Here is an 11,531-nt window from a genome sequence, read left to right on the forward strand (position 1 = left end):
TAATATAATAAGGTCTTTAAGGTATTTATATTTTATGTGTGATAGTTATCTCTCACCAGCCCTAGTTGATCTGTCCTTTCATATTCCAAGTTGCTGACTGAAAATTAACCTTACATTCTTCTTAATTATAATATTAATTGTTACTCTATTAGTTGTAAGTATGACACACACACACAAAAAAAACATCTGTCAATTCCGTTTTATTTTGGAAATGTCCCCCGGAAATGCATGACGTCATTTAGCATCACTTTGTATCACTTTGTGCGCTACACTGTCAGTGCGTCAACTCGTCAGCTGTGATTACTTTCAGCTGTGGACCTCGTGAATGCAGGAAAAAGGGCCCACTTAACAAGAAGGAGAACCACATCCGGGTCCTAATGCGCTGCGTTAACGGAGGACTCTGCGGGAGAGGTTGTCTTATCGCCGCATGCACCAGACTGATCGAGACCAGGACCCGCTGTGGCCTCTGATCACACCGTGTATCGCATTAGACGTCCTCCACCATGGCCTCTGCCACCTCGACCCCCGCTGCCGCCCCCAGCGGCCGCTCCAGCCGCTCCGCCAGCCGCCGCAGCGCCGCCGGGGGCCTGCCCGCACCCGGCACGGGTACCAGCCCGACCCGCATGTACCGCATCCAGGAGAAGGATGAGCTCCGACGCCTCAACGACCGCCTCGCCAACTACATCCAGCGGGTCCAAGAGCTGGAGAGCGAAAGGTCTTCCATATTGTTCCAGCTGGAGGAGAAGGATGACTCCAAAAGCCGGGAGATGTGCAACGTCCGGCGGCTGTACGAGGAGGAGCTGGCCGATGTCAGGAAGTCCCTGGACGTCCTGGCCGGAGAGAGGGCCCGTCTGCAGATCGACTATGGGAACCTGTGTGAGGAGTACAGGAAACTACAAGCCAGGTGATCACGTTGGGTTAGAGCCACATACGACCAGCTTTTAGGCCAGCAGCAGGTGTGTCAGTGATGGTCCTCCAGGTGTGTCAGTGATGGTCTACAGGTGTGTCAGTGATGGTCTACAGGTGTGTCAGTGATGGTCTACAGGTGTGTCAGTGATGGTCCTCCAGGTGTGTCAGTGATGGTCCTCCAGGTGTGTCAGTGATGGTCTACAGGTGTGTCAGTGATGGTGGTGTGTCATGATGGTCCTCGGTGTGTCAGTGATGGTCTACAGGTGTGTCAGTGATGGTCTACAGGTGTGTCAGTGATGGTCTACAGGTGTGTCAGTGATGGTCTACAGGTGTGTCAGTGATGGTCCTCCAGGTGTGTGATGGTGATGGTCCTACAGGTGTGTCAGTGATGGTCTACAGGTGTGTCAGTGATGGTCTACAGGTGTGTCAGTGATGGTCTCCAGGTGTGTCAGTGATGGTCTACAGGTGTGTCAGTGATGGTCCTCCAGGTGTGTCAGTGATGGTCTCCTCAGGTGATGGTCTACAGGTGTGTCAGTGATGGTCTACAGGTGTGTCAGTGATGGTCCTCCAGGTGTGTCAGTGATGGTCTACAGGTGTGTCAGTGATGGTCCTCCAGGTGTGTCAGTGATGGTCCTCCAGGTGTGTCAGTGATGGTCCTGTGTCAGTGATGGTCAGGTGTGTCAGTGATGGTCTCAGGTGTGTCAGTGATGGTCCTCCAGGTGTGTCAGTGATGGTCCTCCAGGTGTGTCAGTGATGGTCAGGTGTGTCAGTGATGGTGTGTCAGTGATGGTCTACAGGTGTGTCAGTGATGGTCCTCCAGGTGTGTCAGTGATGGTTTACAGGTGTGTCAGTGATGGTCTCCAGGTGTGTCAGTGATGGTCTACAGGTGTGTCAGTGATGGTCCTCCAGGTGTGTCAGTGATGGTGATGGTCCTCCAGGTGTGTCAGTGATGGTCTACAGGTGTGTCAGTGATGGTTTTACAGGTGTGTCAGTGATGGTCCTCCAGGTGTGTCACTGATGGTCCTCCTGGTGTCAGTGATGGTCTACAGGTGTGTCAGTGATGGTCCTCCAGGTGTCAGTGATGGTCCTACAGGTGTGTCAGTGATGGTCCTCCAGGTGTGTCAGTGATGGTCTACAGGTGTGTCAGTGATGGTCCTCCAGGTGTGTCAGTGATGGTCCTCCAGGTGTGTCACTGATGGTCCTCCTGGTGTCAGTGATGGTCTACAGGTGTGTCAGTGATGGTCCTCCAGGTGTGTCAGTGATGGGTCTACAGGTGTGTCAGTGATGGTCCTCCAGGTGTGTCAGTGATGGTCCTCCAGGTGTGTCAGTGATGGTCCTCCAGGTGTGTCAGTGATGGTCCTCCAGGTGTGTCAGTGATGGTCTCCAGGTGTGTCAGTGATGGTCCTCCAGGTGTGTCAGTGATGGTCCTCCAGGTGTCAGTGATGGTCCCACAGGTGTAGCTGCTTCACACCGCTCCACGCTGCACTCAGTGTTTTTGGTTTCTCCAGAATAGGACCTGAACTTTATTTTTTACACACCTGAAGTCTTCAATTACACATTTGCCGAATTGAGCATCAACCCCTTGATGAGTTTTGGTTTGGAATTAGATAGATGGATGTTTTATTCATTGTTTTGCATTGTTTGTATTGTTGAATTTTTCTCATTTGGAAACATAAATCTATAAAAAAAACAACATAGATGGAAGAGGTAAAGTCATGGTTCTTTTCTTTAGAAATGCCTGCTGTAAAAGTGGATGTCTAGGTTGAGATGTTTGGGGTCAAAGGTTTCTAACAGAATAAGGCTCCTTTATATTGTTAAACTAAACAGAAGAGCCCTAGAAGCTGTGAAGTGGGTGGTGTATGTATGGTGGTGACCATGGCAGCAGTACATCTAGATATATGAATGGAGTTTACCATGATTTACAAGTTTCAGAGTTGTTGTTTTTTTTTCTATGGTGCTCATAATTCTGATCTCCCACTCAGGAACCAGAAGAAGGAGAGCGATCTGGCGAACGCGTTGGCCCAGTGGAGGAAGGTGGAGGCCACGCTGAGCTGCAAGGACGCCGAGTTCACCAAGCTGCTGTCTGAGAACAGGAGACTCCACGACGACCTCGCTGAACAGAGCGGCCAGCTGGAAAACGTATGTACCAAAGCCAGATGCGTACACGCTGGGTGACGTATACGCGGATTACTGAATAATGCAACGATGTGCATGTTTGAGGTCTTTAAAGCCCTCAAAGTTTGTAGGAAAAGCGAGACGTCGTCCGCTCCCCTAGTAGCTTGATGGAATATCCTGCTGCTTGGTTTGCTGGGAAGTTGTTGTGGTCTTACCAGGTTACATTGTGTTAATGCGTTACGCTCCAGTTAATTTGCAAAATTGGAGAAAATCTGTCTCAGAAATGGCTAAATACTGTGGTAGCATATGAGATTTTCCTTTTTAAAGAAATATTATTGCTGTGTCAAACAGTCTTTTTGTTTTGTTCAGGAAGGCTGCTAACTGAGTGAAATGAGATGGAAGTATCTTAGTGGCAGCCAAGATAAGAGAAGGTCAAATTCTCTAAATCTAAAAATAAAAGTAAAGGTTCTTCAATGCTTCCTTTCTCATCTCCTTAAGCATAGTGTACACTGGAATAGGGCTGTGGGATAATTCAATGTCATCATTTACGTGTCACAATCTGACTCATTGTTGTAACTGAGACCTGATTTTGAAGCTCAAAACCCATGACTTTAACATAAAGCTAATATATATATATCCCGATGTTTTAACTGTGCGTGTGTGGGGTGGGGGGGGTTTCACCAGGTAGAGGGCACACTGGCAGCCACCAAGAACCAGCTGAGCACTGAGATCCTGAGGAGGGTGGACTTGGAGAACCAGGTGCAGACACTCAAAGAACAGCTGGGACTCCAGAAGAACATCAGTGATCAGGTAGAACACACATGATGGAGGTCTGGACTCTCTGTTACTAACATTCCCCTCAATGCAATTCCTGTCCTGCTGTAATCTGTTTTCTTTGCTGGCCTCTGGCTTCTTACACTTGCACCACTCTGTGGGTTTAATCTATGTCCTGAAGGAGATCTTGGAGATCCGGAGCCGTCATGAGAGTCGTCTGGTGGAGCTGGACTCAGGACGACGGAGAGAGTTCGACAGCAAACTGGCCGACACGATGCAGCAACTCCGCAAGGACCACGAGTCTCAGGTGCAGCAGTACAAAGAAGAGATCGACAGGACCTTCAGTTCAAAGGTACTCGCGCACAACATTAGGTCACGCGTTTTACCTTCCATATTTATTGCACTATTTTTTTTTTTTTTTTATAAATCACTCAAAGTTCCTGATCTTGGATTCTTTGTGCGCTGCAGTTACAGAATGCCCAGGAGGCCGCGTTGGAGAAGAACAGTGTTGCGTCAGCCACCAGAGACGAACTGGAAACCACTAAGCTCAGAGTGGAGAGCCTCAGCTCCCAGCTCCAGCAGTACCAGAAAGATGTAAGTGAGGCTGTAACAAAACGTGAACACGTTTGTTGAAGGAGCTACATTTAACATTCTGAACGTTGATATAGCAGCAGCAGCAGCTATACAATCTTAAAACTAATCTTTTCATGGAAAGAATTGCATATTTCTTCCACGAAAAAAATCCCTTTGTGCCTTTTTTTTAATTGGCTTAGATGTTGTCTGACTGAAACTCGACCATCGTAGACACTGAAGCTCAGCCGTGGCGTTGACTTGATTTGTTCATGATATGTCTTGTCTTTGTGCTAAGCTAACAATCTGCTTCATATGGACATGTAGGGTATACATTTTCTGTGAGAGGTTAACAAAGTTTATAAATGGTGCTCTGTTCAGTCATTTTGCCAAAATGCTTTTACTTCATGATACCTTTTTTTAGGGCTCAGTCTGGCCAAACATCTTCTGTTAATCTTAAGAGCGAAATATACGTGATTCAGAGCATTGATGTAGCAGCCAACAACTATTAACTACGTAATGATGATGTCTACCTGAACAGAGAAGGAAGTCACTCCCTTTGTGTGTGTCTGTGTTGTAAGCAGAGCTTCTCCGTGCTGTGATAACTTGGCTTGGCCCGCCGTGCGTGTCTTTTAGTCTTAAGTGCATGTGAGCGTTCCCCGGTGGCTGGCTCACGGCTCTGCGCTGCACTCAAATGCCTGATTTAATGCTGATGTGGTAGCAGAAGCCCCATCTCTGCTACATTTATTTATTTCAGTATTTTAACCGCTTTGGTTGTCATTTTGTTTTAGTTTTTGTGTTGAGCTAACTCTTAGTATTTGTCCTTCTCGTTCTTTGATAAGTTTTTGTGTTGCAGTAAGTAAGTTGTGTAGTTTGCTCAAAGCCCTGTTTGCGTCTTTCTTTGCTCTTCACATTCTTCTTCCTCTCTCTGTCAGAAAATGGTCCTGGAGAGCCGCTTTCAGGAGCTGGAGAGGACTCTTGACGGCGAGCGTGAGCTTTGGCAGCAGAGACTCAGTCAGAAGGAGCAGGAGATGCTGACCATGAGAAGCCAGATGTTCGCCCAGCTGGAGGACTACGAGAACCTTCTGGATGTCAAGCTCGCTCTGGACATGGAGATCAATGCCTACAGGAAGATGCTGGAGGTGGAGGAGCAGAGGTATGGCTGTGATCATGTAACTGTTAAAACTAAGTGATTTCTTTTTTTCTTTATCCAAATAATGTCATTTTCTTCTCAGATTGCAGCTGTCCCCCAGCCCCTCCCAGCATACAGCCATACCCCGAACCCACGAACACGGCAGCCGCAAGCTCAGAGGGAAGAAACGGAAATACGAGGGCGCGTCTGGCCACTCGCCCGCCTACAAGATGTCCAGTCGTCTAACGGAGCACGGCACTGTGAGCGTGGCGGAGGTCGACATGGACGGAAAATATGTCCGACTGAAGAACAACTCTGAGGCGGTAAGGCTGCAATGCTGCTGAGTAAAGGTGTCATTTTGGGGTTTTTGACTTCATTTGTACTCTTTAGTGTGAAGAATTAGTCTGAATGTCCATTGGAATTATTAATTGGTGCATTTGTATTAAAAAAAGAGCATTTGTCACATTTATTTATTTATTTATTTATTAACATTCATTTAATTTTTTATTGTCATATCTGTAAACTTCCTGTTACTTTTTTCTTTTATTTATTTTTATTAACACTGGGGATGTGCATGCATGAGAGAAGGCCACGTGTCTGGTGTGGTCCACCACATGTTTACTGTACAGTATGCACAAAGAGAGCAAAATGCACATATATATATATATATATATATATATATACATACATACATACATACATACATACAGTATAAGAGTAGAACAGACATGTCCATTCAAATCAACGTAGCACGATGTTTCAGAGCGGCGGCCGTTTTTATGTGAACTGTTGCGATGGCGACGTCACTGAAGTGAGGTTTTCGCTGTAACGACCTAAACAAGCAGTGAAGTAGTAATGTTACGAGGCACAGAGAGCTACACTACATTTGTCAAACGATATGAGATTGGGAGCCTTTCGACCTCTGTGGCTCTGAAGATGGCGATGGCGACGCCTAACCACCTCTAATTTATTTACTCGTTGTGCGTTTTCCAGGAGCAGCCGCTGGGTGGTTGGGTGGTACGGAGGATGTACCCCGACTCTGGAGACCTCTCCTTCCACATCCCCTCCTCCTGCATCCTGGCTGGTGGGCAGACACTCACAGTGAGTAGCTGCTAGTTCTAATGTTTAACTGTACGTCCCTCAGCTCCCCTGCAGAGAAGCCTCATTATGAGGGGGGGAGACTATGAGGTTTGCTGAGCAGTTTAACGGACGCCCTCCTGTGATGGTGAAATGGAATTAATGACTGTGTGTGTGTGTGTGGTCTGTCAGATCTGGGCTGCAGGTTCAGAGGCGGATGCTGACTCTGGGGACCTGGTTCTGCAGGGCCACAGGAGCTGGGGCCCTGTCACTGATGTAAGGGTGGTTCTTCTGGACCCCAACCATGAGGTGAGTGCAGCATTGTGTGCAGGTGCTGGGGAGATTCAGTTGGCTTTAATCGCTGCAGTCAGAGTCCAGTGATGTTAATAGGTACGCGCAATTCTACACTATGAAGCATAAGAAATAAACTAAAGAAATAGAAAATCCACTGACCAGTCAACATTTACTTCCCGTCTGTGCGTTTATCTTATGCAGACCAGATTCCTTGTTCATAGTATCACAAATCCTCTCTGCACAGCATTCATCTCAACAATCAAGGCTACAAACTGGGTATTGGTAAATCAACTCTAGTGGCCACTAAACAAATATTTTTTTTCACGTCAATGATGACTCCATGATGCTTAACCGTAGAGGGAATGTGCCGTGTTGGAAAAAAATGCAATGTCAAAGGTCTTAAAGCATTTTCATAAAAATTGTGAAATATTGAATTCAAAGGGTATCTTATTTACATTTTATGGATGAATCACATTTTAAATGTTTTATTTTTTTTGATTCCCCAAAATATATAATTATTACAAAATAATGCTTTGTGTGTGTATATATGTATGTATATATATATATATATATATATATATATATATATATATATATATATATATATATATATATACACACACACACACACATCAAACATTGGTATAACACGACAATTTGTTCAAAGACTCACTCAAATGAGCACCTGTGGGTCACCTTTTGATCTAAATAGTATTGACTTTAACCTTTTTAAACAGGCCCTATAATGTTATTTTTTGCGTTAATGCTCATAATCCGTCTTGTTTTTCTCATCCTGGCTGTCCTGCAGCACCTCTTCTCACCCTCTCTCTGAAATGCTCTGTTGTAGTGCTTGCTCCTCCCTCCAGAAAGCAAAGTCCGCCCTGATTGGTCAGCTGGCCCGCTCTGTTGTGATTGGTCAACGTTTTGTATGCGTCGGAAATGTCCCGTCCCTTACAAACAGAATTCAGCCCCGTCTTCCAGAGCGGTTCAAAACACTGTGGAAGCTGTCCTCTGTGAAATGCAGTGAACAAAACATTAAGTTGTTGTTGTTGTTGTACTGCTCTGGCAAAGTGTTAAAAATGAAATGTAGCCACTTTTTCTTAATTTCATCTGCCAAACAAAGGACATTTCTCCTCGCAGAGCGTCTTCTCAACATGACGGCCGCAAAAAACAACTCTTCCTCCAGAGCTTCAGCTCTATCTTTCGGTTTTCTTGTTTGAGGGCCAAACTAGCCGGAAGGACTTCTGTAACATTGTGACCTCATAAAGTTACAGAAGTGAAGGAGAGAATTCAATGGAGCCGTTTCAGGCAGCTCAGGAGCTGAGGGGGAGGGTAACTCCTTTTAGGGGTGGACTTCAGGTTTTACACTCTACGGAGCTTTTCCACTTTTTCTCTCTCCAACACACTAAAGGAGAGAGAAAAAGTGGAAAAGCTTAATAGAGCCACTTTAAAAGTATCTCTGTCAAACCTTTGTGTTATAAATCCTAAACAAAGTCCTAACATGACTGTAGTTAGGTGATGTGCTGTCTGTTCAGGGAGCCTGGTGTAAATAGATTTTGATGATCCCTTCCCAGGAAATGGCGGAGCACCGGGTGTGTATGCAGCAAAGAGGTGAGGAGGAGACTGAGCTGGAGTTTGATGACGAATACGTCGCGGGCAGTGACATCCAGCACTTCAGGAGACAGGTAAAGACAGTTACTCATAAACCAGAGCCACAAACAGTTCCATAACCTCAGTGTACAGAAACGGGTACTTTAGTACATGAAACTTGATGTCCCTTTTCTTCCTGCCTACACGGAAGCCAAAGAGGAAGAAGAAGAAGAAGTGTTGTTCTGTGTCTTGAGTGCAGAGCACACAGCGTGCTGACAGGTGAGGAGGGCGGAGCTTACCGAGGCTTTCCCCCCTCTGCTCGTCTGCTTGTACCCAGTGTGCACGGCTCTGTGTAAACATGCATGGCTCGTTTCAAACATGGTGCTGCTGCCTTTTGTGTTTGATTCAGCAACCTAACAAACATCACAAAGCAAGTTCAACTCAGTCAGTCTCTCTCTGGGTTAAAGGGGAACTTTGCTGTTTTTCAACCTGGATCCTGTTTTCGTGTCTTAAGTGACACGTTATCCTTCAAAACTGGACCAACGGGGAGAAAAATGTTCCCCATTGTCCAGTTTTGAAGGATAAAGCTGAAACAGGCTGCTGCTAAACAGGCGGCGACGGCAACTGAGCCGCATCAATGTTACGTTGCCACAGACAATCTCAAGTTGTTACGTAAGTGTCTGACAACATTCCGACATGGGACCAAGATTTCGGAACTTGATTTCTCCTTCTGCAAGACTCTTTCCATAATGTCAAACAATAATCTTAACAATCGGAGCCTGTAATAGCAGAAGCAGGTACTATTAGTGGATGTACATGAGGCCCTGAGGGGCTGCTGTCTTTAGCACTCGCTCAGTACTGGGTGACTGATTTCAGAAATTATTAGTCAGACAATTAAACATGTTAAAATAGGATCCAAGTTAAAAAAAAAAAAAAAAAACACCTGTGAGGCTATTGTACCTGGTACAACTTAGGCAACAGCCTCTGGTTCTGAAAAGTGAAGCCAATGTGGAAGTGTCTTTAACCTGCATTCTCTCTACTGACCAGCAGGGGACTGACTCTGGTTGTATAGATCTCTATGAGAAAATGACTCTACTTCTCTCTGGATTTTATAACCTCAGTAAACATTGTAAACATGAGTTTATGGTCTCAATCTCTAGTTTCAATTTTTTTTCAATACAGCATGATGTTTGTTTGAAAATGGCAGTTCAAGAACCAATGGGTGACATCCCAGTTTGTACCTTTTTTTTTAATTCATGAAATGATGTTTACATGGAACTTGAGGAACCAGGTTATTCATCCAGGTCTCTGAAAACCAGGATATGATGTGGACATGTGCAAACACATTACAGGGTAGTTCTGTTCATCATCACCAGGATACAAGTGAGAATGTTAAGTGAGTGGAACTCTACTCTAGTGATGAACAGAATCTTTCTCACTTGGTGGTTGGATGATTGTGGTGGAGAGCGCTGTCTCACAGGTCACCTTTGTGTCCTCTAAGGAAGTATTTGCATGAATCATTTCACTCATGTATTCAGATATTTCACCTATTTCACCTTTCTGTAGATCCAAATAGGTCTTGAGGGAGGTTCATGCTCCCTTCAGCTTTATTTTATTTATGTTTTTAAGCTCTCTGGAAACAAAAGAGAATTTGACTGATTGAATTTGGAATGTGTGGAACTTCAACCAAGCCTACTTTCTTTTTACCACTTTTCCATACTTTTTACTTTAATGTTTCTTTAATATAGAAGTGTTGTGCTCATTGTTCCTTTGCCCTCAGAGCGATTCATTTTTTTTTTTTTTTTTTTTTGTGCATACAGGGAAATCTGTATGCACAAATACTTGTACTATGAAGCCCAGTAGGCATCAAACAGGGAAAAGTATCAGACCATGGAAAATGTGAATAAGCCGCTTCCAAAACTAATGCAGTTTGTTTAGATTTTGGATGCAGATACATGGGTGTGTTTTTGAGTTTGACAGCTTAATGTCTTAGATATGTGAAAATGTATAGTTCCAAATTGTGTACAAACATAATTGAAAAGCACACTTTCTTAATAAGTTTGCACAAATATGTATAATGCAGGAATTTTATAGGCACTAAGGCTGCAGCAATGCCAATAATATATAATAACATATTGTAAAGCAAGATTGTAAAGCCAGGCAAATAATTTGTGATTCTGGGCTATACAAAATAAACTGAATTGAATTGAATTGAATACTAATGAACTACAGGGATTATTCTTTTTTTTCCACTGATCTGGACGGCTGTTTGTTGCCCTTGGTAACACCCTGCTCCAGACTCATGCGCCATGCCCTCCCCTCACTGCATGTTCAGCCCTAACCAGACTGCCTATATGAGACCAGCATGTGTCCTGTGATGGTAATTGTATGTATGATTTAATAAATATAATAACGCTGCTGTGTTTGTTTTCAGGATCTATCTAAGGAGGGCAGCTGTTCCGTCATGTGATCGCTGCTTTGACTGGCTCTAACATTTTGTAGAACAAAGGACTGCTGCTCTCTGGTCTCAGTGTTGTCTCAAACAACAAACTACGAGGACTCTGACACGTTGGTCTGCCTGTGAAGAGCTCCGATGCCTTAGAGCAACACGATCAACCTCAGTATTCCTCACTGGTTTCATGGCTCTTACTGCACAAGACGAGATGTGAGCTTTGCCTTGATTTGATCTCATTTTAAATGTGTGTGTGAAATAAAACTGTTAGCATAATAAAGTTATAAATAAGGTGCAGTCAGACACCTGGCTCTAAGAATTAAAGACTGTTTATTGCAATGAATGCTGTTTTGTGGGAAAAGCTGCATTAAATTACCAGTAGTAGGAGGAGGAGGAGGTAGGCTGGAAAATTCAGCAGCACAAGTTTAAGGGTTGGTTGAATTTTATGCACATTTTCAAACCCATTTCCTGGCTTTCCTCTAGCGGTAACCAGCCATGGAGATGGTTTGGGTTTTGTTCTTCTTGCTCACACCAATGGGGGGGAAAAAAAATAAGCATCTTTAGAAACCATATCCTGGTCTCTCATGGTAATCCACAAAACACAACGGGTATGATTGC

At 44.6% G+C, this 11,531-nt stretch overlaps 1 protein-coding gene across 2 annotated transcripts; it reads left to right on the forward strand.

The window, feature by feature from the left end:
- Window positions 1-260: 260 nt before the first annotated feature.
- On the forward strand, window positions 261-11,253 carry lmnl3 (lamin L3). 2 transcript variants are annotated; one of them, XM_054611518.1, is made up of 12 exons: window positions 261-904; window positions 2,892-3,048; window positions 3,709-3,834; window positions 3,980-4,150; window positions 4,267-4,392; window positions 5,304-5,524; window positions 5,604-5,823; window positions 6,494-6,601; window positions 6,770-6,886; window positions 8,446-8,556; window positions 8,673-8,740; window positions 10,896-11,253. In XM_054611518.1, the coding sequence occupies exons 1-11, from the start codon at window positions 504-506 to the stop codon at window positions 8,712-8,714; spliced, it is 1,800 nt and encodes a 599-aa protein (XP_054467493.1). In that variant the 5' UTR covers window positions 261-503; the 3' UTR covers window positions 8,715-8,740; window positions 10,896-11,253. The 2 variants fall into 2 exon arrangements, with proteins under 2 accessions (XP_054467493.1, XP_054467501.1); XM_054611526.1 differs by lacking the exon at window positions 8,673-8,740 and having other exon boundaries at window positions 263-904; window positions 10,896-11,252.
- The last annotated feature ends 278 nt before the right edge of the window (window positions 11,254-11,531 follow it).

This window comes from Anoplopoma fimbria, chromosome 2 (assembly GCF_027596085.1).
Source record: "Anoplopoma fimbria isolate UVic2021 breed Golden Eagle Sablefish chromosome 2, Afim_UVic_2022, whole genome shotgun sequence".
NCBI lineage: Eukaryota > Metazoa > Chordata > Actinopteri > Perciformes > Anoplopomatidae > Anoplopoma > Anoplopoma fimbria.